The following is a 27,939-nucleotide window of genomic DNA, read 5'->3' as shown; positions in this document are numbered from 1 at the left end:
CTGAAAAGGTGTTAGCACAAACGAACGCAACACAAGGGTTAATTTCACCTTTTTTATCAACATGATTTTACGTAAAATATTTAATGAATGTATAAGAGAAACTGTATGTCTTAGGTCTGGTAACTGGTCATCAGGTATTTCCCAAAATGTTTAATTACATTTTTGACAACATTTAAAATGGTCGTGCATTGTGAGAAAGTACAGAACATTCTATGTAGTCTCTATGAGTTAAAAAAGGGAGCAAAATATGTTTGATATAGTTTTAAATGGAGTATAGTGTCACACCAGGACATGTCAACAAAGTATTTTATGTCAACTACCCATTTCCTGAGCGATAGGGAGATTTTAGGTAAGTTTTATATTTGAGAAATAGGTAAATAATTATGATAACCTTATTTGGGTGCAATAATTATAACAAAGTTTGACACCTTTATAAGAAACTCCCAAACATCTTTCTTACATCAGTATACTTTTATAAATTCGGATACCAAAAAACTTTTACAACCATTTCATTCATTCATGTGTGTGCAGTGATATGCCTGTAAATATTTGTCTCTTTTCATTTACAATCCAATTGTTAAAACAGCTGCAGTTAATAAGATAACTTGGTGCCATTCCCCCAAAATTTCTTTCTTGTTATGTTCCTTTCCTTGGATTGGAAGTCCACACAAATAGAGCCTCCTGTTTGTGTTATCAGTAACTCATTAATGGTTTCTAATATAGTGCTTTGACCGATGTTTCTGACCAGTTGGCATTATTTGACGTAGGGTGACCATACGTCCTCTTTTTCCCGGACATGTCCTCTTTTTCGGACCTTAAAAAAGCATCCGGCCGGGATTTCTAAATTTGCGAAAATGTCCGGGATTCGGCTTGTTGCATTATAATGTGCATCTGGTCTAATACTTCATTGTGTGTGCGCGCATATTTGCATTGCTCCTTTTAGTAAGTCCCGTCTTCTGGCACACCATTTGGTCAATTATAAGAGGACTGCAGCAACTATTGGCCAAATTCCTGCCTGTCAATCTCTCCGTGAACACGCGAAGCGCTGTTGTGTTTGGCATCAAACAGTTTGACAGTAGCAGCAAATGACAGCTGAGTGGAAACAATGCCCAAACGAAAGTGCAAATTTACGGAAGATTTGCAAAAAAATTCCCATGCTTTCGTCCAGGTCGAGATCTGTGGGAAGCAGAATGTATGACATGTAAAGCTGGCACTTATGTGTCAGTTGCTAATAAAGGTGCAAGTGATTTAGAGGCACACATTAGCTCTGTGAAGCATAAAGGGTCAGCAAAAGGTGAAAGTTCATCAGGTAAATTAACTGACTACTTTTTGTGACCAGGTAAAATTATCACATTGCTTCATTTTCCATGGCCATTCAAAATAATAGTAATAGTAAATGAAGGTACACGCATGGCATCAAATATTTTATTTTAGTACATGGACATTTAATAGAATGTTGGAAATGTTTACTTATTTATATATATTTATGTTATGCTAACAGAGTGTCTTTTTCACTGTATTAAAGTTTGCATTCATAGTAACACTGTTTTGCTCTGGTTGAAGCAATTATAGAATAAGTAGAAGCACTCCAATAGAAAAGTTTTGAATAACTTACATTTATTGTCCTTTACATGGCAGTATACAGTTGGCAATGTGTTTCAGTAGAATCACTCAGTTTGCATGCAGTCCGACAGAGTGTATCAAATGTTCCAAATATATACATGACAGTTAAAGTAACTTATTTAATAGAACAGAAGTCAGATATGTTAATATAACTACATAAAAGACAAGCATAAAGACAGCTAAATTAAATGAAAAACACATTTAAAATACAATCTCTAGCATCTACAGATACTACCCAGAGGATGGAACACATTTCAATTCCACCATCAAATTGTTCCTTTGCTGATATCTAAAAACAGAGCTCTTTGAAACTGACTGAAAGCTGACACTCCTGAACAATGTTCAGCATACATATTTGTAATGTGTTCACTCGGCATACTGAAATGTTATAATGTATTTTATAAAAATGGTAAAAAAGAAAAAAAATAATGATTTGAAATGTGAAATCAACTGTTGTATAGTTGCTGTATTCCCACTATTTCTATTGTTTGCCCATTAGAATCCCACTCTTAAGAGCTGCCTTTGTATTTGTTGCTGGCTAGTTAAACCATTTAACCTTTGGGATGCTGGCATTGTTGAATACAGTATAAACTCTGTGATGTTTGGATTATTCAGCATCCACAACCAAGATGTGAACGAAAAGCCTAGCTGAGGACAGGAGGTCTCCGTTCTTGGTGAGCAGTGGGACATGGCGATATCCTGTGGTAAAACAAAAACAATCAATGATTAAACCTCATTAGCACTGAACAGAAATACAACCAACTTGTAATATGTAAAAGTCTAATCTGACTGCCACTGGCATGAGCAACAACTAATAGTATTGATACTGTTAAAGGAATAGTTCACACAAAAATGAAAACTCTCATATATTCACCCTCTTGCCATCCCAGATATGCATGAATTTCTTCTGCAGAACACAAAGATTTTTAGAACAATATCTCAGCTTTGTAAGTCCATTCAATGCAAGTGAATAATGACCAAAATTTGAAGCTCCAAAAAGTACACAAAGGCAACATAGAAGTTATCCATACGACTCCAGTGGTTCAATCCCTGTCTTCCGAAGTGATCTAATAGATTTTGGGTGAGAACAGACCAAAATATAACTCCTTTTTTTTATTATAAATCTTGACATCAGCAGTCTCCTTGGCAATCATCTAGTGCTCTGTGCATGTGTCGAGCACTAGGAAGTGTAATCAAGCTTGAAATCATGATCGTGCCTAGAGACTGCAATAGCAAGGTGTACAGTGAAATAGGAGTTATATTTTGGTCTGTTCTCACCCAAAATTGATTAGATTGCTTCAGAAGGCATGAATTAAACCACTGGAGTCATATGGATTACTTTTATGCTGCCTTTATGTGCTTTTTGGAGCTTCAAAGTGTTGGTCACCATTCACTTGCATTGTATGAACCTACAGAGCTGAGATAAAAATCTTTTTTTGTGTTCTGCAGAAGAAATTCATACACATATGGGACAGCATGAGGGTAAATGATGAAAGAATTTTCATTTTTGGGTGAACTATTCCTTTAAACTCTGGTGCATTTTTGGCTGCCGTCTGTCATTTTTCACGCTCAAATTTAAAAGCTCACCATTCACATATACTGTGGACTAATTGCAAATAATTGGTCTCATTTTTCAGAGAACCCCCCAAATGAAATAAAAAACAAATGAAATAATATTGTATCTGTTTATAATCTTATGATAAACAGAAATAAAATAAAAATAATCTTTTGTTGTCCTAACTTTGTAAACATGTAATTCTGGTTCTGTTCACTCTACCTCATTTTGAAAAGTCTAATTTTATTCCACTAGATACATTTTTCTCTATCACATTCCATCACAATATACAGATCTGAAATGTAGGTGGCCCTCAAAGATGTGCTCATGCACCACCCTCATTATTTCATTGAATATCTTAGCCTCTGAGTGGACTAGAAGATCAATCTAGGTGTTATTAGAAAGCTGAGATCATCCCCTTTGGGGTGTTATAAAACATGTTATAATCAATAGTCGATAACATATATTTTCGATGATTTGTTAGCATGCTTTTCCTGCTAGATGGCATATTTTGTTCTGGACATCTAAAATATAACATTGGATTATTCTGACAAACAAGCTCACAGACAATAAAAAAAATGCCAAATTTTTTACAACACTGCCTAAGGTAAAAGCAGATCAGTAGCCGATCCTGGCATAGGCGATATAGGCAGGCAACTAGGGTGGCAACATTCTCTGGAGTGGCACGACAGGGTACCTGCCAGGCCACCCCCGCACAGAGCTCACAAATTCGCGATGGGAGAAAGGCTTGCGAGATTGCGATGGGAGAAAGGTGCCCCAAATTGAGCAACCCCGCCCCCACACAGAGCTCGCAAGATCACGATGGGAGATAGGTGTCCCAAATCGTGCCACCCTGACCCCCGCACAGCTTGCAAGATCACAATGGGTGAAAGGTGCCCCGACAGGCTACTCAGCCTTAAAGGCTCTATATGGTTAGGATTATGGATGTTCATAATGTATTCTTACATTATGAACAAACATAAGATAAACATGATAAACAGTTGGCCTATAGGTAGGCTACACCATGACACTGGATCTTCTTAGTGGTCTTGCAATAATTAGTATCAACCATGTGATTGCTGGGCAGATATGACGCATTCATTGATGATTTTGCATCAAGAAAACTAGGAGGGCCAGAACCACCACTGAAGCAGATATAACATTTTTGGCTACTTGGGGCTTACAGTAGCAGTTATCGGAGCATAAAAGAGATGTTTGTATGTGATGACTTAAAGAAATTCACTTTGTGATTCTTTTGAAAATATTTTGAACTGTGGTATTACAGCAACAAAATAAACTGTACATGCATATTCCTGAGAATGAGAGCTTTCATTTTATATATGACTTGTCCATTTAAGTGCTTAGTGAAAAACTTTTATTTGCATATAAATATTTCTACCCCATTACCTCAAGGGGGCGCTAATTCGTGACACAAAATTTTTGAGGCCTTATTTTGTTGTTTTATGTAACATAGATGCAGAAGTGATTTCTAAAAAGTCCAGATTATAAGCTTTCAAATGATACCTCATATGCCTGACAAGAGGACTTGAAAGTTTTAACGTAAACCTTTCGGCATATCGGCCTCCTTTTGGACCTCAGAGTTTAAGGGGTTAAAGCAGATTTACAATAATACTATTTCACATGCATACATAAATACTATACATATTCTTCTCTTTCTTAGGCATTTAATTAAGGAATTTGTCCCTTCAAATTAAAAATAAAGATGACAAACTAGATTTGCATTGAGTTTTACACTTTGGCTCTGTGGGAAAAAGCAGCTCTGAGTTTGTGTCTTGTTTTCAATAGGAGGCACACAAGAATCAAATGTCACTGTGAACAGTAAAGGGTTAAATATATGCAAGGAAGACAACCAATCGCAATTCAGTATGCAAATATTACAATGACATTAATGGTTACATTTTTAATGATGAACATTATAACAATGAAGGTCAATGGGGTTTTTAAAACTTTAATCTTAAATTTCTTTCTTAATCTTACGTTTTCAAAAATAAATAAAACAATAGATAGCACATCACTGCTTTGGATGAATTATCTGCTGCCTTGCAAGCACTGTAATTTTTTAGCCCTTTTTAAAGATTGATATATTACATGATACCAGTTTGAATGATTTAGAAAGTCATTAGCACACAAACCATTCTTTAGGCTGTTGAAGGGAAGAGTGTACTGGCCAATAAATTCATTGTCTGATGTGAAGTCATAATCCTCAACCAAAAAGCGGACCAGGGCTAGATCTGGCACAAACACATCAAACTGGAAACTTTCATTCCACATGGGGTTGAACCCTTGAGAGAGGACAAAGAGCACAGATTAGACAACATTGGGTGATGCTGCATTTTTGTACATGCTGACTGTGGTGTTAAAGAGGGTGCTGGTAGAGCAGATTTACAGGGGTTGTCATACCATTATTCTCAATGTATGGTGTCTCTTTCACAGTCGTATCAGCTGGCACACCATAGATCTGCACTTGCACTAGAGGATCCACAATAGAGGACTTCTTTTCATTTAGTTTGGGCAACTGCTGGGCTGAGATCACCTATTAGGCAAACATTAATAGCCTTTAAAAAACTTGCATTTTAGACACAATATTAGCAGTTATTTGGTCTATTTCTGCTCTGGAGACGAAAATATTTCCAAATGAAGCCAAAACAGGATCCAACCTCGCATGTCGCAGAGCAACGCACATACTGAAATCCTGTTTGGAACGCACTAATGCAGACAGGCGGAGTAATATAAACTGAGGTGTCCCAATGCTGTTATACTAAACATCACCACTCTTGGAATGCCGCTGTCCAATCAGATGAAAAGGTGGGGACTAACTGGTATCATTAAATATAGTCCAAATGCTAAAATAAAAAAAGTGTTGCAAATCTACTTGCCATCACATGAAGTGTCTTTTGTTTTAGCCATGGACCCTTGGTGAGAGAAATGGGGTCAAACTCAGTCGCTCTGTCTCGTAGGTAAGAAGGCTTTAGAATGTAACCGCTCTGCCCATTTTGGAGAAAGAGCCCCTGATTCAGATCCATCTCTAAGCAGGGAGTCTGGAAGTTAAGGGCCACTGGAACAAGTTGAAGGGAAATAATAAATACAGTTGTAACAATCAGATTTCAGAGAAGAGGCCCCAAAAAATATTTGGATACTTAAGGGGAAGTTAACTCAAAAATAAATTCATCATTTACTCACCCTCATGTTGTTCCAAACCTGTATGACTTACCTTCTTTGGTGGAACACAAAAGTAGATGGTAGGCAGAATGTTAGCTTCAGTCACCATTCACTTTCAATGTATGGAAAAAAGATGCAATAAAAGTGAATGGTGACTGATGCCAACATCTTTTGTGTTCCACAGAAAAAAATAATGTGTTGAGTAAATTATGGCAGAATTCCCATTTTTGAGTGAACAAACCCTTTAAGTCACACTTAAAAATGTCTGAATGTCAGTCTCATCCACAAATAAATGATGCTAGATCTCTTCTCAGATGTAACTTCACTTCTCAGAGCCCTTTTTGCAAACATGTCTCACTTAGTTTGACAACCAATAAGTGTCCAAATACTTCTGGTCTTTAAACATTTTTATTAACCTCCTGAGACCAGAGCATGACTGCTGTGTGCATTTTCCATTCCTCTTTTTGATTTGTAACTAGTAGCCCCTAATAAACATGCAATAAAAAAATAATTCTAGAGCAAATAGTTTTCCTAAAAATTAATGTCCACATATGTTGACAGTGGGACCAAGTTGTGATATTTTAAAGAATACCAAGCTACAGAAAGTCAGATTTGCTATAGAAAGTCAGATTTTTTTTAATCAAATTGTTTGTGTTTCCAGGAGTGGTTATTCATGTTTTTGAGCTGTTACAGACATTATATTCAAAATTAGCATAAATAATTCTGATTTAAAATAATGGCATCATCCAATCACTACCAACCATGTTAAAATAAAAATTTACATGACAAATTCTGAATCTATGCACTGATTATTATTGTCTCATGTCTGCCAAACATGTTGAGTGGTCCAAACATCATCTGCAGCCTGAAACTGAACTTTTGACCGGATTTTAGGAGTAAATGCACTTGGTTGCATAGGAAATTTATAGGATGCTCCCTTGCTCCCTAATTAGGGAATTACTTAACCTCCAGTGTGCTGTCTGTCTGCACTGGTCTCAGGACAGTTTGAAATGCACCTCATTTTCTTCCTATTTACTCTGTATACAGCCTCTGAAAGCAACATTTACCAGCTTTTGGATAAATCACAGTGAATATAGGATATTTTAAGGAAAATGAGCTTATAGTACACATACGTGGTTATTAGGTTTAACATCATGTTGTTTTGCGATAACATTTTTAAAATGGCATATTTATGGATGAAACTAGAGGCTGTACCCTTTTGACTAAAACAGGTTTTATTGTAAAAACATAATGAGGTTTCTTACTAGATGTTGACGTTTCTCCCAAAGATCAGTGGCATGTTGTTTTGTCACATTGTTTGATGCATCAAAAGTTGAACCCTTTAATGACAGCCTGGATGTTTCCTTTACTGAGACCAGTCAGTTTAAAATAAAATAAAAATTATGCATAGCCTATAGCGAAGCCAAAATGTAATGTCCACGCAGGAAGACGCAGGGTCTCAGGAGGTTAAATCAATTAAACATGCTTCAGTATTTTTTTATCTAATGCAATGACATTTAATACATTAAGTGTGAGTCCAAATACTTTTTTGCAGCCACTGTACATGTGTGTTCCTCTGTTTGGTGGACATTAAAATCATTTTCCTAACTGAAAAACAAAGTCAAAGTCAGATTTACCTATCTGACAGCCTGCGTTCCACAGAGGCACTGGGTTAAAGTTTGAGGAGTCTGTCCTCAGTCCACCTGGGTAAATTCTGCTCAGTTTGTCCGTATTGTGGCGGATATACTCATTTGCTGTAACAGAGAAAATAGAAATTGATCATTGCTGGAACATGCTTGTTTGCTTGTCTTTCCTAACATTTTTATGACTAAGTGGCTTTATTTGTTGTCAAATGTGTGTTTTCATGTTCAAAGTTCTCTGTGTTAGAAGCAGATTCCATCATCTGTGACCGACTGTGCATTTTGCTATGTAAATCAATCTGTGCAGCTGGGCAAGAGTCATGACATCACACCTGATTCCTCTGCCAGATTCACAGCTTGTCCCTCTTTAAAAGAGGCCATCTCATAAAAGGACTGCTTGTCTCGGGAATCCTGAAACCCATGGAATTTGACACTTTTGCAGTAGATCACGATATCAGACAGCTCCTTTGCCAGCTTCAGCGACTTCTATGTAGAGGGTGTGGTTGCAAGTTATTTGTTTGCAGCTACGAATTATCTTTTATACAAATATTTCCACAGCAAGTAAGATTATGCAGAGTGTAAGCAGCACTCATCTTACTTTAGAGTTCTTTTCCTTCTCGTCTTCATCACCTTCATCATCTTCTTCCTCTGTTACACTCTCATCACCTGCTGCTTTGGGCTCATCTGAAAATGTGTCCTCAAGTTTGTCTAGTCTCTTCCCTTTGACTATGAACCGGCCTTTCAGTTCCTAAAAGAAATACCGCCATTAAATTAAAGCTAAAGGAGCATCTTTAAATTCGGCTGAGCCATTGCACTACTACTCAGCTAACATTAAAACATACTTTTTTACAGTTACTACAACGTTAAGGTTTAAGGTTTTATGGTCAGCATTCAAGCCAATCAGCTTTCAGTATCACGTTAGTGTGGTTAAGGCGACAGGTGTGAAGAAAGTGACATTTAGCTTAATATCAATGAAATCCAATTATTGAAGGATCTCAAAAGTAAGGAAAGTCTGAAGGAAATATATTCTGTTCAATGAAGGAGGATGACGTTGCTCTTCACATGGAGTTGATGTTAATGGGGCTCTCAATTCATTTATAAAGTGGTCAGTCTGTAGATGGCACTGCGTGATTGATTTAATCTATTCTGCTTTATCTATTGACAAGTGTTGGGTTGGTGATCGGAAAGATAAAAAAAATAAAAATAATCATTGATGTCTTTGGTGTTAAATTAAAGCCGCAAATTTTCCAGCTATTATTGCAGATTAAAAACCTTAATCTTTTATTTTTTTGTAAATTGTTTCTTATTTTGGTAAAGAAAATGTAACATTAAATTAAAAATATAATATATTTTGAAACAGTTAAATGTAATATGTTTATATATATCTTTTTTTTTTTTTTTTTTTTTGTGGTGTGAAAATTTTGGTAGGGGAAGCATAACTTTGAACTACTGGTCCAACCAGGCCTGCCGAGAAAATCCTCATTGTTGAGCCCTTGTATAAATTAGCAACTATTGTGTTTTTTCTGTTTTTGTTGCTTCCTCATTTAACAGTTAACAGCAAACATGACATGTAGCAGGCTGTTTTCTGACTCGGTATCACTTGCAAAATAAAAATGCACATACAGTGCACAGTTTATTGAATTAATTGTATATTTACAGTAGTAAGAGCAGTTGGAAAGCAAGCTGTTTCTAACACAGTAGTTTTAGAAATCCCTTTTTGTAAATGATACCCTAGAGAAAAGTAGTGGCTCTTTTGTTGACTGTGACCAAGGCAGGCCACACCTTGACTGAAGGGAATGGAAAACAAATGTTATGTAAGCTATGATAATCACCCATCCCCTGCAGGCAAAGCAGCGCTATAGTCATCAAAGCAATTCAATGCATTATCGTTTCAATCAGGTCACAATGAAAGCACCATAACAGAACTCCGACTTTGCCATTTCCTAATATCTTATACAGTTTGTGATGTTTGTGTAAAATTTATGAGCTGAAGACATCAGTGTTGTGCTCTTGAAGAAATTACTTTTGTAAAATTCTGAAAAGCTGAAAGAGAATTTGAGATACGGAGGTGATTTAATATAGAGACCAGATGCATGCATTCCACACATTCCACACAGAATTCCAACTTGAAAGCAATCCCCTGCTCAGACAGTTCAGGACAATTCCCCTCCAGGGTCTCACTGTCTAAATCCAGAGCAATTGGATAAAACACTTTGATCTTTCAAACATCTCTAAACAAATGTTAATACTCAATTTGCAATAAAAATTGTCACAATAAAATAGCACAAAAAAACAGTGTGTGCAATGAGGTATTATTCATTTTAGACTAGGACTGAATATGAGAAAAAAAAAGAAAAAAAATTGCGATATGACCTAGTGCGATTATCAAACAAGAAGGCTGCAATTTAATTAAACAAACAGTCTGAACATGCTGCCCGCTGAGCTGTGCTTATGTGCACAGCTCTGTTCTGTCTGTAGTGTGTAATCTTTTCTAAGTGCATGTAAACTGGGTCAGTGTGTATTACACATACTCTGAACAAGCATGAGGCTCATTATACAGTGTTTTCAGTGGTTTCAGAATAGTTCTGGTGCACTGCATGACAGATGTACCCTGAGTTTTGTTCAGCATGCTAATGTGCACTGAGCGCATTATATTTACAGCACTCCAAATTCACTTTTATTGCACATTTGTGTAATTCCACATAAATACAGGTTTCTGTCAAAATAAAAGCTTGAGGTTTAACCAGACTGCATAGGAATGCCACGTGCAAATTAAGAAATTATTACAGAAATACATTACTATTATATTTATATATTATTATACAATAATAATATATTTCTGTAATACTTTAACTTTTATTTATATTATTACTATAAATAAAATAAGTTAATAATTATATTTGCATTTTATAATACTAATAATAATTATTCTTATTGTTATTATTATTATTCAATATCATATATTGCAATAATATAATATTCAAGTTGACTCTGTTCTAAAAAACAATGATGAAAAGTAGGATGACACCCTTTCACAAACTGGACAAAAAAAAAGCTACACAGAAGACAGGTGCAATGTGAATGCAAAGATGATGTTTTTGTGAGTTTTACCGTTTTATTTATTTATTTTGGTTCTTTTTAAGTGGACTCAAGTGAAAACACCCTTTCTAGAGCAGTATTTCCATCAGCAGCAGAGCATGGGCAAAACATTATTTAGTTTTGATAAAAAGCAAACACATGTCTCAGACGCGGAGGCAACTGAGATTCATCCTCCGCCACCCGGATTGAGGCGAGTCACTATGCCACCACAAGGACTTAGAGCGCATTGGGAATTGGGCATTCCAAATTGGGGAGAAAAAAAAACATAAATAAATGCAATTAGTTTTTTTTTTTTTTTTGTCCAATTCGTTCAGCCCTATTTTAGACTTTTTTCCCCCCATTTGCTCCAAACAGACATCCTTTATTTTTTTTAGTCTTGCCATTTCAAAATATGTCTGGAAATTATCTTTTGTATCACATGACGTATGGATACAATGAATGATGGATTATTGTCCCTTTAAAGGGATAGTTCACCCAAAAATAAAAATTCTGCCATCATTCAACCATTTTCATATTGCTCCAAACCTTTCTGAATTTCTTCTGGAGATGTTAGGCAGAATGTTAATATTAGATCTAACAATGAAAGTGAATGATGACTGAGGCCAACATGTTCCATGGAACAAAGTTAGTCATACGGGTTTGAACAACATAAGGGTGAATGAATGAGGACAGTGCAGTGACTAACCTCAGGGGAAGGGAAGCATTTGGGCATCTTATCTCCAAGTAGTTTGGTGACCAGAGCGCTACCTAGAATGGAGATCATGTGCCGAGCCATAGTCTTCTGCTGCTCCAAACTGCAGTGGTTCTCCAAAGACAGAATCACAGGGTACTCAGACGTCTGATGAAGGGAACCATTAAATTGTTAACTGTCAGATACACATGGACAGAAGACCAGAAGAACAAGCTCTACAAGTCCTAAAACAAATATTATCCCTCACTATACATACTGATCAGCCACAACATTAAAACCACTGACAGGTGAAGTGAATAACATTGATTATCTCATTACAATGGCATCCATCAAGGTGCGTGATATATAGTAGGCAGCAAGTGAACAGTCACTTCTTGAATTTCATGTGTTGGAAGCAGGAAATATGGGCAAGTGTGAGGATCTGAGTGACTGTGACAAGGGCCAAATTGTGCTAGACGACTGGGTCAGAGCATCTCCAAAACAGCAGGTCTTGTGGGGTGTTCTCGGTATGCAGTGGTTAGCACCTACCAAAAGTGGTCCAAGGAAGGACAACCGGTGAACCAGCGACAGGATCATGGGCACATGTATTTATCCATTTCAAACTATTCAATTATCTATTCAAAATCTACAGAATAAAAATATGTTTTTAAAGAAGATTTAAAAATGGCTAATGATGAAGCTGACCTCACATGGAAAGGGAGACTATTCCATAGATTAGAACCCATCACAGAAAAGGGACGGTCACACTTAGATCTATAGCGGCAACGAGGAACCCTCAATAGAAGTTGATCAGAAGACCTGAGTGCTGGTGGGGGAGTAAGGGTCAGAGTGCCCATGCTGACCCAGGTCCACCACCGAAAACGCCTACAATGGGCACATGAGCATCAGAGCTGGACCATGGAGCAATGGAAGAAGGTGACCTGGTCTGATGAATCACGTTTTCTTTTAGATCATGTGGACGGCCGTGTGCGTGTGCGTCATTTACTTGGGGAAGAGATGGCAGCAGGATGCACTATGGGAAGAAGGCAGGCCGGCAGAGGCAGTGTGATGCTCTGAACAATGTTCTGCTGGGAAACCTTGGGTCCTGGAATCCATGTGGATGTTACTTTGACATATACAAACTACCTAAAGATTGTTGCAGACCACGTACACCCCTTCATGGCAACGGTATTCCCTAATGGCAGTGGCCTCTTTCAGCAGGATAATGCGCCCTGCCACACTGCAAAAATTGTTCAGGAATGGTTTCTGGTGTTGAACTTTCCACCATTCAAGGTGTTGAATTGGCCTCAAAATTCCCCGGATCTCAATCCGATTGAGCATCTATGGGATGTGCTTGACCAACAAGTCCGATCCATGGCGGCTCCACCTCGCAACTTACAGGACTTAAAGGATCTGCTGCTAACGTCTTGGTGCCAGATACCACAGGACACCTTCAGGGTCAGAGCTGTTTTGGCGGCACGAGGGGGACCTACACGATATTAGGCAGGTGGTTTTAATGTTGTTGCTGATCATTGTATATCTTTAACAGTGAAATAAATGACAGCTATCTGAATCCTATATATTATTAAAGGGACGGTTCACCCAACAATTACAATTCTGTCATCATTTACTCACCCTCATTTTGTCAAAACCTGTATAACTTTCTTTCCTCCGTGGAACACAAAAGATGTTAGGCGGTGTCTAAGTCTCAGTCACCATTCACTTCCATTGCACCTTTTTTCCATACAATAAGTGAATGGTGACTGAGGCATTATTCATTCCACAAAAGATAAAGACATACAGGTTTGGAACAACATGAGGGAGAGTAAATGATGACAGAATTTTCATTTTTGGGTGAACTATCCGTTTAATTTTTGTACCTTAAAGGCATAGTCCTTAATGGCTTGAATCACATCTTTGAAAAGGATCTTTGAGGTGAGAGTGTAACCATGGTAAATGACCGGCTCCCCATCAGATCCATCCCAACAGTCCAGCTCAACACAGTGGCAGCCCTTGACAAACGCTCTGTACAGGGACACTGTAATTGGTATCCTGAAACTAAGCCTTAAATTCATGCTTAAAGCTGAATTGTGCAACTCTTACAATGCTATTTGCTTGAAAAAAAAATCTTGTTTTATTTTTTGTTAAATATGTAAATGTTTTTTCCAATCCCAGCATAATATGCAGCTATAAGTAAGCCATATAAAGGCTGATTTCCCCAAAATGTGTAAGCACTGTGGCTCTGTCAAAATTACATTTAATTCAGAACCTTTCCTTGCGAATGATACATAGAGTGCATTTGGTCTTTGTATCAAGCTGCTGACAGTTCATATTTACCATAAGCAAATGACAATACTTTAATGGTTTTCTGAATACTTTAGATGTAATTAAATTTGAAACTAATATTGAATTCTATTGTTTGTTACAAGATTGTATGAAATTATAGAATGATTACTTTATGTAAGCCTCAGTGCTGCTGGGTCCTTTAAGCTGGTCCTCCAGCAGGTATGTGTTGTGAGAGGAGGAGATGAAGTAATGGTTGAGAGGCTGGTTCATGTCCTGGTAAACACTTTTATGAGCCGGGTTAAAGATCAGGCCCTCCGGCTGGTGCAAGTACAATAGGAAGCCATCTTTTGTCATTTGCTGTTTTCGTTTGGCTACAGAAGTCCAAAATACAGACATATAATTACAAGGACATACTCATAGTTACAGATAACAGCCCCAAAAGCCCAAATGCCTTTGCATTAGAAGACAAAATATCAGAGTGTTGTTTATTTTAAAGAAATATAGCACAAAAACTATAATAAAAAAGATTTCATAAAAACAGGTTTCTTAGGTTTGAAATTATAAAAATAACGATATAATGACAAAAAGTAGTGGTTGTCAAAACTAACGGATCATGTCCATAGTTAATGTGATGAACTACACCTGTGGTTACTCTGCTACACCTGCATGACCTTGAGGGCGCTTGACTTCATATATCCTTTAAAATCACTTAAAAGTAATTGCAAAATGTTATTGTTTAAAAGAATAGTTCACCCAAAAATTAAAAATCTATCATCGTTTACTCAACCTCATGTCATCCCAGATGTGTGACCTTCCTGTGACTTTCTTTCTTCTGCTGAACACAAATGAAGATTTTTAGAAGAATAGTTTAGCTCTGTAGGTCCATAAAGTGCAAATGAATGGTGACTGGAAATCTGAAGGTCCAAAAGCATATAAAGGCAGCATAAATGTAATCCATATTTTCAAAAGCAATATGATAGGTGTGGGTAAGAAACAGATCAATATTTAAGTCCTTTTTTCCAACAAATTTTACTTTCACATCTGAAAGTCACATGTGGCACCTGTTTAGTTACACTTTCACATCTGAAAGTGCAAGTGGAGATTTATTGCAAAAAATACTTAAATATTGATCTGTTTCTTACCCACACCTATCAGATCACTTTTGAAGACATAGATTAAACCACTGGAGTCTTCCTTTTATGCTGCTTTTATCTGATTTTTGGAGCTTCAGATTTCTGGTCATTCACTTGCATTGAAATGACCAACAGAGCGGAGATATTTTTCTAAAAATCTTTGTGTTCAGCAGAAAGTCATACACATCTGGGATTTCATGAGGGCAGGTAAATAATGAGAGAAGTTTCATTTTTGGGTGAACTATTCCTTTAAACTAATTGCAAAAGCAAAATGGCTCAGAAAAGTTAGTTCTGTGAAAAGCTCCAGAATCATTTGCTTGCACATGACACTTGTTTTACTACTTTGTTATCAAATGCAATGACATTCAGACATTTTTAAGTGTGATTAAAGTTTTCACAAACTTTTTTTAGGGCTACTGTATTTGTTTCCTTGATGTTATTTTTCCAACTCCTCTGAGACTACTCAGAAACTAATTTGAGGTTGCTTGAGATATTTTTTACCATTTTCATCTAGCTCATATTTCTCAATAAGTTGAAGAGCATCACTCTGAGATGCATCCTCTATCTGCTCATTCCTCAGGAAGTTCAGCAGATCATCAGCACTCATGAGACCGTCTGTCTTTGCATACTCTCCATAGATAACATCAATCTCCTCTCTTTGTGTCAAGATTTTATAGAAATGCTCAATCTGCTTTCCCTCCAGGAATCCAGACTTTGATGCATCACATTTCTGAAAGATACCAAAAAGTGGCATTCATAATTTCATTGTATATTACCTGTGCTAATTTAAAGCTGAAGTGTGTAATTTCTGAACCACTAGCATTACATACAGAAATGTAAAAATAATGATTACACACCATTGGTTGACCTAATGTTGCTGTTTCGGGCTGGCTGGATGCTCAAACAAACACAGTGTTTACACTTTTAAGGGAAATCAACCAACAAAAGGCATACTTGCATAATATGCTGGGAAAGGAGAAAGTACTTTAACATCGAAAAAGTACACACTTCAGCTTTAAAGTGTTACCTTGTGAGATGTGGCAATGTGAAAAGTAATTTAAAGACAAGTAAACTCGGTAGCATTCAGGCTTGACATAGATATTACCTCAAAGAGCATCTCAGCATAGTCATCATCCACCTCAATGTTGATGTCTTGTAAAAAGCTCTTCAGCTCTTTCAGACTCATTTTTTGGTCATAGTTTGTATCTGCTTTATGCATACAACTGTAGATCCAGCTAGAGCTCTGATGTAAGGACAATACAGAAAACATTTTGAAAGAATTGTGTTTGAATTCTGACTGCAGGAGTTTGAAAAGGATACTGTTCTGTCTTCTTTTGTGGACTGAGGTTGTTCATGTTTGAGATGACCTTCTCTAAACCACTGACCCACTTCTTGGCCTCTTCCTCAGATCTGGCGATCAGGTCCAGCCTTTTGTGTCGACCCTTAAACAAGATTGAGAATGCTCGGTCCTCCACTGCCTCCTCTGTGTATTTTCTCAGACCCTCCGTATGCCGGCCTGTCCGTACCGCTGCAATGTCCTCAACAGAGACTGACAGAGAGAAGGTACACATAACACATTTTGGCCAGTTTGGTCCTTGGTCCTAGTTTGGGTGGGGGTGGGGGACACATGTCTGCAGTGTGGATGTGCCTCACCGTGACCAAAAAGGATGCTAAAGCAGCAATATATAAAATTTGTTCGGCTGAAATATCGAGAGGCAGTTCATTGCCGACGAACATTAGTGCGACCAGTTTGATTTATCACCTAAGAACACAACACTCTGAACAGCATACCGAGTTCACCAAAACAACAATGGCAAAGAAAAATCTCCCCGGTGAAACATACACTATTGGAGGCTGTCAGCAGGCGATTTAATCAGATGGAATCCGAACCCTTGTGCTGCATCGCTACTGTACTTGATCCGCGATACAAAGATCATTATTTGGTATAAAGCAGCGGGCACGCAAAATGATCAAAACTGAAATTGATTTGATGGAGACCAAAGATATGGGACTCAGTGGACTGCCGGTTGAGGAAAATGGATACGGTGCACACAATACAGAGACTTTTCCGATGTTCAAAAAGGCCCGTACAACTGATGAGGTGCACACACCACCAACGCTGTATGACAAGTTCGACGAGATCATAAAAGAGAGCAACCCAAATACAAGACTGACTCCGAGTGCGACCGCGTAATAATTTAATTGTTATATTGCGGAACCCCCCATCCCCAGAAGTGATAGCGCTCTCTCGTATTGAAGCGCAAATCAAGGCCGCTTCCCACACTTGGCACAGATGGCACACAGATATTTGTCTGCCCCCAACAGAAGCGTAGACAGTGAGAGACTGTTTAGTGCAGCATCTCATGTCATTGGTGAGAAAAGGAACCGCCTCTCCTGTGAGAAAGCAGAGAAGTTACTGTTTCTGAAGAAGAACCTGCCACTTTTCCTGAAGAAGTAGACATTGAGTTATTAGGCTACCTAAAAGGCCAGTGATACTTATGAGTTTACCCAACAGAGTTTTTTGTTTTGCTTTGTAAGGCCTTCAAATAGGCTATTATCGATGTATTCTTTTTTCACAAGGCAGTGGAAAGACATTCATAGAACATAAATAGAAGGTCAAATTCATTTTATTAAATTAAATATTTTTTTAAATAGGTAGGCCTAAATATATCTATTTTATATGTATTGAGTTTTATTTGATATTTGAGGCCTAAATAATTAAAACTGTTATGAAGTGCACAGTGTTCAGAAATAAAATCAATTTTTCATTGTTGTACTGTATTTTTTTAGTAATTTTCTCATTGATAAGCTCAGAAGCAAAATTCATTGTCTAAATTAATTTAAACACATTGCCACAATTATCAATCAGTAATTACCCAAACTTTATTTTCGGTTTTCGGCTAAATGAAAACTTGTATTTTGGTTTCGGTAAAAAATACATTTCGGTGGATCACTAATCGTTACGCTTACTATTTACCAGAAGAACCATCCAACCTCATGTGCTGGATCCCCTGCACACCCAGCTGTTGTTCATTCCAGTAATGTTATCAGACGTCCCAATTTCTGTTATAGTGGTCTTGTTTAATACGTTAAACATTTATCACCTTTTATTTAGTATGGCCTGTTTGTTCAAAGGGAATCAGAGAGTGCGAAAAGGCGCGATGAGTCTAAGGGGTGTTGGCAAAGCTTGTTTGAAAACATACTTTATTTTTCTAATTCTGTTTGGTGCCACTAGTAGCACAGAAATTACATACTTCACCTTTTAACTACACATTGTCATGTAAACAACCAGTTAGTAACTGCACTACCTGATTGAAATCTCACAGGTCTAAAGTACAACATTAAATAAACACAGTAACGGTTCTAGAGACTGTTAAGACACTGGATGTAGTGATATGTAGCCTAATATTGTAATTTATGCTTGTGAGACTTCAGCAGTTCTTACTTCATTTTGAGTTGGACATTAATAACTTGCGCATCAGTACAAGATTAATTCTGTAACTGCTCTGACTGATGTATAAGTGTTTTTGATTCACTAAAAAGAGCCAGCTCTTAAGAGTAATTTGTTCGGCAATCAGACTACACTGTAAGTGCTGGATATTTAGCGCTGTATGTTCAAACGAACCAGCTAATAAGTGTCCTTAGTTCAGGAATCAGGCAACACTGTGCGTGCTGTAAGTTTCATGCTGCAGATTCAAAAGAACCAGCTCATAAGAGTCATTCATTCAGGAATCAGAATACACTGAACGTGCTGCAATGCTGTAGATTCAGTAGTGAGTAGTGCTGTCGCTGAAATGTGCTGCAGGAAACACTGTCAGAGTATTTTAGTACAGTGTTTGGCCTGCCTGGCGGAAAGTTGCACATGCAAAAACCACTAACGAAACCAAAAGTTGTGATAATCAAACGATTCCTTTATTATTATTTTTATGGAACCGGTTCTAAACAACAACCAGTTCTCGGTTCCCAACCCTAATGGTGACTGAGACTAACATTCTGTCTCCTTTTGTGTTCCATCGACGAGAGAAAATCATATGGGTTTGGAACAACATGAGAATGAATCCAATTACAGCACTCAATCTTCATTCAGAAGTATAGTTGAAGTCAGAAGTTTACATACACCTTAGCCAAATACATTTAAACTGATATTTAATTGTAGAAAACATTCCCTGTCTTAGATCAGTTAGGATCACTACTTTATTTTAAGAATGTGAAATGTCAGAATAATAGTAGAGAGAATAATTTATTTCAGCTTTTATTTCTTTTATCACATTCCCAGTGAGTCAGAAATTTACATACACTTTGTTAGTATTTGGTAGCATTGCCTTTAAACTGTTTAACTTGGGTCAAATGTTTTGGGTAGCCTTCCACAAGCTTCTCACAATAAGTTGCTGGAATTTTGGCCCATTCCTCCAGACAGAACTGGTGTAACTGAGTCAGGTTTGTAGGCCTCCTTGCTTGCACATGCTTTTTCAGTTCTGCCCACAAATTTTCTATCGGATTGAGGTCAGGGCTTTGTGATGGCCACTCCAATACCTTTGTTGTCCTTAAGCCATTTTGCCACAACTTTGGAGGTATGCTTGGGGTCACTGTCCATTTGGAAGACCCATTTGCAACCGAGCTTTAACTTCCTGGCTGATTTCTTGAGATGTTGCTTCAGTATAGCCACATAATTTTCCTTCCTCATGATTCCATCTATTTTGTGAAGTGCACGAGTCCCTCCTGCAGCAAAGCATCCCCACAACATGATGCTGCCAACCCCATGCTTCACGGTTGGGATGGTGTACTTCAGCTTGCAAGCCTCACCCTTCTTCCTCTAAACATAACGATGGTCATTATGGCCAAACAGTTACATTTTTCGAGAGGACATCGAGAGGATATTTCTCCAAAAAGACCTTTGTCCCTATGTGCACTTGCAAACTGTAGTCTGTTTTTTTTGTTTTTTTTATGGTGATTTTGGAGCAGTGGCTTCTTCCTTGCTGAACAGCCTTTCAGGTTATGTCGATATAGGACTCGTTTTACTGTGGATATAGATATTTGTCAACCTGTTTCCTCCAGCATCTTCACAAGGTCCTTTGCTGTTATTCTGGGATTGATTTGAACTTTTCGCACCAAACTACATTCATCTCTAGGAGACAGAATGCATCTCCTTCCTGAGCGGTATGATGGCTGCATTGTCCCATGGTGTTTATACATGCGTAGTAGTGATGAAAATGGTACCTTCAGGCGTTTGGAAATTGCTCCCAAGGATGAACCAGACTTGTGGAGGTCCACAATGTTTTTTCTGAGGTCTTGGCTGATTTCTTTTGATAGTTCTTTTGAAAAATTACTCATGTCATGCACAAAGTAGATGTCCTAAACAACTTGCCAAAACTATAGTTTGCTGATATGAAATCTGTGGAGTGGTTAAAAAATTAGGTTTAATGACTTCAACCTAAGTGTATGTAAACTTCTGACTTCAACTGTAATAACTTCATATTGATTTAACTAATTGAAATGGGGTTAAATATAAACTATAAAAAGGAAAGGATGGTAATAGATGAAATACACATAAGTCAGGAAAACATTTTTTTACACACACACACACACACACACAAAAAAAAAAGGATACATTCTCTTAAAACAAGTCTTTTACCCTATTTTGTAGTAGGGCCTTCAGTTCAGTGCAGAAGTATTGTGTGTCTGGGTGGCAATATGCATATGGAAATTCTATGTAGAAGAGGTCATGCATAATAACAGCGTTGTAAGCTCAGGTTGTTATTTCATTATTTTACAGATTGTTATTTTACTGCACCAGTTGCAATATGACAATATAACTTAAATAAAACATAAATATATCTATAAAGAACTGCAGATTTAACATTCGTATTCATTATTCAGCCAATGAATACTGGCCTCAACCCAGACCACGCTACTCTGTCATAAATCTAAATGTCTGATATATAAATGAGGTAACCATTATGGATAAATCGCTTTAATATCAAACGATGCAAGAGAATTGCATTGTAAAGATAAGGCTAAGACAATAGATCTGTCAGCACATTTTATGCAATACACATTGCACAACATTATTTTACCCTGATGAAGCAGGAAAAAAAAAAAGGATTAGAGAAGGGAAGTGGTATAGAACTTCTGTGAATGACATTCATCACCACTCACACATACAGATGCTCATCCTCGCAAACAAAACACAATGCTGGTCAAGCTAGGACAGGGTTGGGAAATACACCACCATACACATGCAAAACAAGGGTAGATGTTGACACACCCTGAGGGCATCTTTTTGGGATGGGTGCCTGGAGCGATACTCACAGGTCTGTTTGGACTTCAAGGTCTTTTTGGATTCATGCCAAATGGTCTTGCAGTCCTCCTGCAACTTGTAGTAGCGCATCTTTTTCCATGAGCCCGAACGGACTTTCAAAAGGTCCCCACCATCCAGCAAGAACTTCAGCTCCGGATCTCCTTCCAAACCTATGGGGAGGTAAATGATGCGAGCAAGACTGATCATGTAGTCTTTATTAAACCTTTTGAAAGCCATATTTGTGGGTCATTTGCCACATCACCACATCCTTGTTTTTGTATGAAAGCAGAACAAACAAAGGGACTGTATTGTCCCTCTTGTGGTCCCAAATAACGAAAGAACCCTCCCTTTCATGAGTGGACAACCGAAAATAATAATAAAGCTTAGAACTTTTATGTAACCACAAAAAAGACTAAATTACTTGAAAAACTATGGACACTTGACACCACACCAGGGCTAGCTAAGGGATCAACAGCAAAACTGCATTATTTACAGAGGTGTGACCTGTATTTATGAGTAATTTACACACGCGCGTGAATCAACAGGTGTGACTTGGTCTTGTTTTTTTTTTTGTTTTTTGTTTTTTTTTTTTTTTATGAAAAAGGCTTTGAGATAATGAACTGCCTATCTACAAATGCAATCTGTTTAGACAAGAGTTATTGAAACAGAACCAAGACATTCTAAGATATTTCCTGTAAGATAAACTGGTCAATTTCCATGAACGGTGTATATCATAAAATAACCAAAAGACTACAACAGCAAAGGCAAAACCGGAAGGTGACATGTTTATATGCCACATCCATAAGAGATGCGACAATCCCTGTTTATTATGCTATTCATCGTCTTACCTAGAAGTCTCATGTTGTCCTGTGCGACTGCCTTGATCCGTGTACTGTATAATAAATCTTGGGACTTGGTCCTTACAGATTGTCTCCGTACACACAGCATCTTGTGAATTTTCCACACAGAAATGAAAACAGCTTCCGAAAAAGAGTCGAAAACATATCCCAGTGACTTGGAGTGTCGCTTACTCACTTATCTGCGGATTAGGGGCGTGTACTATCCAAAGTTCATCTCTAGAGACATACTGTGGTGAGACCGTCCGTCCGATCCGAATAAGTGTCTTTATTGGTTGATGAACTCCAAGCCACGCGTTAAGTATGTATATTTAAATAAAAATATCGCTAAAACGATAACTAAACCTTAAAAGTGCCAATCGCGAATACTACAAAATGCAGGTAAAATACCTCTGTTGGGTTTTGAATGTATTTTTCAGGAGAAACAATGGCGTCATCTAGTGGCATCATTCGACAATCTACTGCCGATTTCTAGATTTCTCATATTCCCATATTCTCAAACCGTGAAATTATGTTAAGACTTGGTGTAAAATAAAATGCAGATAATGTTGTATTTTGTATTTTCAATATCTCGTGGTCCCTTGTGATTTTTCCTGACTGTTTTCCCTGAGAGTTACACAACCTCTTTAATCTGTTGTCTATATGCAGACTGGTGTTTAACTCAAATATTAGCATATATTTGAAATAAAGGTAGAGCTACTCCATAAAAATCTGAGACCATTCCTCATACTCTCTCTGCCATTAGTTTAGCATCATAATGTTTCAGTAGTTCAACTGGAAGGAAACATTGTCAAGGTCATGGGTTTGAATCCCAGGAAACACAAAAACTTTGGATAAAAGTGTCTTAAATCTAAAGCAAAGGCTTTAATCTGCTCTGCACATAGTCTGTCTGTTCTGAATGTCAGCACATACATTTAAGGTTACAGTAACTCTCTGCTAGTATACAGACAAAAACTGATTTAAAGGGATAGTTCAACCAAAAATTTAAATTCTCATTTCATTTACTCGGCCTCATGCCATCCCAGATGTGTAAGACTTTTTTTCTTCTGCTGAACACAAACGAAGATTTCTAGAAGAATATCTCAGCTCTGTTTTTCCATTCATTGCAAGTGAACAGTGGCCAGGACTTTGAAGCTCCAAAAAGCACAGCATAAAAAGTAATCCATACAGCTCCAGTGGTTTAATCTATGTCATCTGAAGTGATATGATAGGTGTGGGTGAGACACAGATCAATATTTAAGTCTCTTTTTACCCTAAATTCTCTTTCCTGCCCAGTAGGTGGCGATATGCACAAAGAATGCAAATTGCCAAAAACAAAACAAGAATGTGAAAGTAATGATTTATAGTAAAAAAGGACTTAAATATTGGTCTGTTTCTCACCCCTATCATATCACTTCTGAAGACAAGGATTAAACCACTGGATGGGATATGGATTACTTTTATGGTGCCTTTTTATGCTTTTTAGACTTTCAAAGTTCTGACCACCATTTCCTTGCACTGAATGCACCTACAGAGCTAAGATATTCTTCTAAAACTCTTTGTGTTCTGCAGAAGAAAGTCATACACATCTAGGATGGCATGAGGGTGAGTAAATAACGAGGGAATTTTTATTTTTGGGGTGAACTATCACTTTAAGATCCCTTTAAAGAACATAATGTACACAACAACACCGTGCAGCTGGATGCAACTACAGTAACGCCTTCCAAATTGGTCAGAAATCTAGGGGTAACCATCGACAACAGAATAAATTTCACAGACCACATCTCAAAGACCGCAAGATCATGTAGATTTACACTCTATAATATCAGGAAGATAAGACCCTTCCTCTCTGAACATGCCACACAACTGCTTGTCCAGTCACTTGTCATAACTAGACTGGACTACTGTAACACTCATTGCAGGCCTCCCTGCATGTGCAACTAGACCCCTCCAAATGATCCAGAATGCAGCAGCACGTCTGGTCTTTAATGAACCAAAGAGAGCACGTTACACCACTCCTTGTCTCTCTCCACTGGCTGCCGGTTGATGCACGTATCAAATTCAAGGCTCTGATGCTGGCATACAGAACAGTCACTGGGTCTGCTCCAGCATACCTAAAATCATTTATGCAGAGCTACGCGCCCACTAGAAGTCTGCGGTTGGCTAAGGAACGTCGCCTTGTTGTACCAACACAAAGAGGCACCAAAACACTTTCCTGGACTTTCAGCTTCATCGTACCACGTTGGTGGAACGACCTTCCCAACTCCATCCGTGAAGCTGACTCACTCTGTCTTCAAAAAACGACTAAAAACCATATCTTTTCCATGAGCACTTAACCAGTCATTAAAAAAAAAAAAAAAAAATTCTGTTGCACTTTATTCTGTATTGAATACTATTATGATGCTAGTGATACTTTGTAATACAGCACTTTTCATACCACTGCCTCCTAAGATGATTTCGCTTATATTTTCCTCTTTTGTAAATCGCTTTGGATAAAAGCGTCTTCCAAATGAATAAATGTAAATGTAATGTAGTAATGCACTGAGGGACAACAGTCTGGAAAATAGTGAGACGGGAGATACTGCAGTCTTAAATGCTTTTGGGCTTTTTGAGAACCCACGTGTGGGTCACATTCACTGTAACATCTTTGTGGAAAGCCCTGTGCACAAATTGGTAAACAAGTTGGTTGGAGGTCAAATATGTTATTAGCTTGTTTAAACTGGTCTCCCAACCTGAGCAGCTAAAAAGGGCCCAAACCCCCTCTAAAACCAGTCACCTGACAAGCTTGGGTGACAAGCTAAGGCTAGGTTTGGTTTTAGGCTGGTTTTAGCTGTTTTTTGTTGTTGTTGTTTTATTTTATTTTTTTCCAGCAGGGTACCTAAAAAATGTGTTCTCTTCTCTCTTTAAGAATGTTTTGTCACAGTGTTTGTTCTAAGATGATCTGCTTTAAAACACTGAAAAGTGCCAAGCATTGATTTGAAGATAAAGTAAACCCCATAATTTGACAGAAGGTTCAGGCAGAGGAACTAGAGTAATGAAAGGGATATGTTATGCGAGACAGTCAACGGAATGTTGCTCCAGGCTACTGACACCTCTCCTGTGGCCCATCCTCAAAACAAAGAGTAGGATGCATTGCTGCGAAATTGGAGCACTGTAGTGAGATGGACAAATACACCAAATGGCAATACAAAGTTGCTGAGGGCGTGGCAAACATATTACGTCCTCTCAATTTACACTACACCAGCCATTCATATCTTATCATAACCATCCAAAATGAAATAGCAGACCGAAAAACAAATATGCGCTTTGCTTGCTAAATGCATCCACTGCAATTATTTGAAAATAAATCAATATAATGTATTTAACTATCTCAGAACATGATATGACAACTATAAGGTTATCTTGCATTACTTCGTATTTTTTCCCCACCATTTTTTGTTTGCAACGTTGTTAAATAACATGTTACATGGATCTGTGCGTGGAGAATCATGTTTGGCATTGGCAATGGAACAACAAGTTGTTGCGCGTGGCTGGAACTCAAGAGCGCGTGCCGGTTTACTGAACTGCTCAAAAATAACCTGTCAGATGTTTGTCGAATGACTTGTGTAGCGCACAAGCGTTGCTCTACAATTTTATTTCAACTGCAACCCATTGTTATTCACCAGTTACCTTGTTTATCATCAATGCCACTGGAATCCATTTCTTGTAAATACAGCAGACTGCTATATATCCTCCTCGTCGCACAAAGTATGTCCAATGTTCTCAACTTCAGGAGTTCACTCGTCAAAAGAACAACTTCTAACTTCGCATAGTAGTATATCTCTCTTCAAGAGAGAAAAAACAGCCGGAACTGATATAAAATGAGTAATTCCTCCAATCTTTTCGACACTGGTACACATTACCTGCCTCTGGGTACTATTGTCTCAGTAATAAGTATCTCATGATGGGCCACTCCCACTCACATAGCGACTCGCCACTCATCAGTTTAGCATCTTATAACTGCATGCTGTGCCTCAAGCTCCCAATAGGGGGATATTGGTTATTATGCTTATGGTAAATCATGCAAATACTCACAATGCAAATCCAGACTGTGATTGATTGTTTGGTTTGTTTTTTATTCTATTGGATAAACAGTTTAACCGTATCTTAATCTTAATCGTATCAATTGCTGCCCCTGTAGCTGCTGTAAACAACTTTATACAACTCACCGTCTGTGGCAGTAAAATGAATTTGCGAGGCAGCACTTATCACTCAGGCTGAAAAGATATGGGCTAGTCATGTGTTGTAAATAAACATTTTAGCCACCTTTGTCATATAAAAATTCTGCTTAAATATAGACACAAGGTAGAAGAGACCTACCAAAGTGTAGGGGGCTGCAGTTATCCTCTCTCCATTGAATGTTCATTTATATTCAGTTTTTGTATCATCCTTGACCCCTGTTATTGAAACTTCCTATATGGGAACAATTTTTGTGTGAGCATTATTTTAATAATAAGCCCCCTGAATAGCCCACCTGGGGACACTCCAGGAATATTCTAGTGTAAATGCTATCTTTAAAGCAACGCATCCATGAATTCTACTTTAAACTTTGAAGTGAAGTGCATTTCCATTGCGGGCCAGTCAGATTAGTCACAATTAAGTAAGGAATGCCTTTGTGCAAGCATTCTCATTGCGATTACACAAGAGCTCACAAATCTTTTATGTTAAGGACACCTTCAGAAGAATACATATTTGATCCCTTTCCAGTCATTTATTCGTAAATGATGCATACTTTTTGGTAAATTTAGAAGATTGATGTTTTGATCTAGGCTTATAATCATTAGTAGTGTAGTCTAGGGCAGTGGTTCTCAACCAGGGGGCCGGGACCCACTAGGGGGCCTCAGCACACTTCCAAGGGGGCCTCAAGATGACTTAAAATTAATTTAAAATAAGAAATATTAAAATAATACATCTTAATTAAAATGCTAAATATATACTTTAAGATGTATGCCTACAAATTATAAACAGTCTCCTTCTGATACTTCTAGAATCAAAAATTATCCATGATTAATCATTTTAATCAGACACGTCTAGTTTTGGGTGAGGGGGCCTTCAAATATTGTCTTGGACAGTGGGGGGACTTGGCCAGGTTGAGAACCACTGGTCAAGAGCAGACGCAGGCATACGCTGTATGCCCACCTATTTTTCTTAAGATTTTGCATATGCCCACCCAGGGGCGGACTGGCCATCGGGAGCACTGTGTGTTTTCCCAGAGGGCCGCTGGGTAATTTGGGCCTGCCCATTGCTGCGCAAGTAATGTAACCGGCCCATCCTGCAGGCTATATTGTCAGCCGCCCTGGAATCCATCATGCCCATGCGGATCCCATTTCAGAGTGAACATCCTAAATACTCTATAATGTAAAGGTAATATGGCTTTTATTTTGAAAAGATGAAATGATTTTTACTTTGAAAACATTTACACATCATTACACATATCTATATATGCACATTTACCCTGCATGGACCTGATTATTTGACATACAAATCACAATAATGGTGACAACGAAAGACAACATATTAAGAATAAGATGAGCTCTGAATAATTACAAAATGAAAAAATAACTGCAAGTTAGAACAAAT

General features: G+C 37.8%; 1 protein-coding gene across 4 annotated transcripts; it reads right to left on the bottom strand.

The window, feature by feature from the left end:
- Positions 1-1,600: 1,600 nt before the first annotated feature.
- Positions 1,601-26,223, bottom strand: LOC127441925 (1-phosphatidylinositol 4,5-bisphosphate phosphodiesterase delta-1-like). 4 transcript variants are annotated; one of them, XM_051699504.1, is made up of 15 exons: positions 25,990-26,223; positions 21,496-21,654; positions 16,507-16,735; positions 16,292-16,421; positions 15,688-15,916; positions 14,223-14,424; positions 13,648-13,792; positions 11,783-11,935; positions 8,597-8,746; positions 8,331-8,481; positions 7,996-8,112; positions 6,076-6,254; positions 5,600-5,732; positions 5,332-5,481; positions 1,601-2,322 (listed from the first exon to the last, which is right to left on the bottom strand). In XM_051699504.1, exons 1-15 carry the CDS (start codon positions 26,018-26,020, stop codon positions 2,231-2,233), a joined length of 2,250 nt encoding a protein of 749 aa, XP_051555464.1. In that variant the 5' UTR covers positions 26,021-26,223; the 3' UTR covers positions 1,601-2,230. The 4 variants fall into 4 exon arrangements, with proteins under 4 accessions (XP_051555464.1, XP_051555463.1, XP_051555459.1 ...); XM_051699503.1 differs by having other exon boundaries at positions 8,331-8,484; positions 25,990-26,222; XM_051699499.1 differs by lacking the exon at positions 25,990-26,223 and adding an exon at positions 22,333-22,504 and having other exon boundaries at positions 8,331-8,484.
- Positions 26,224-27,939: the final 1,716 nt, after the last annotated feature.

The sequence above is a fragment of the Myxocyprinus asiaticus genome, chromosome 6, assembly GCF_019703515.2.
Source record: "Myxocyprinus asiaticus isolate MX2 ecotype Aquarium Trade chromosome 6, UBuf_Myxa_2, whole genome shotgun sequence".
NCBI lineage: Eukaryota > Metazoa > Chordata > Actinopteri > Cypriniformes > Catostomidae > Myxocyprinus > Myxocyprinus asiaticus.
The sequence above is the reverse complement of the archived record's forward strand: the minus strand, read 5'-3'. Positions and strand labels throughout refer to the sequence as shown.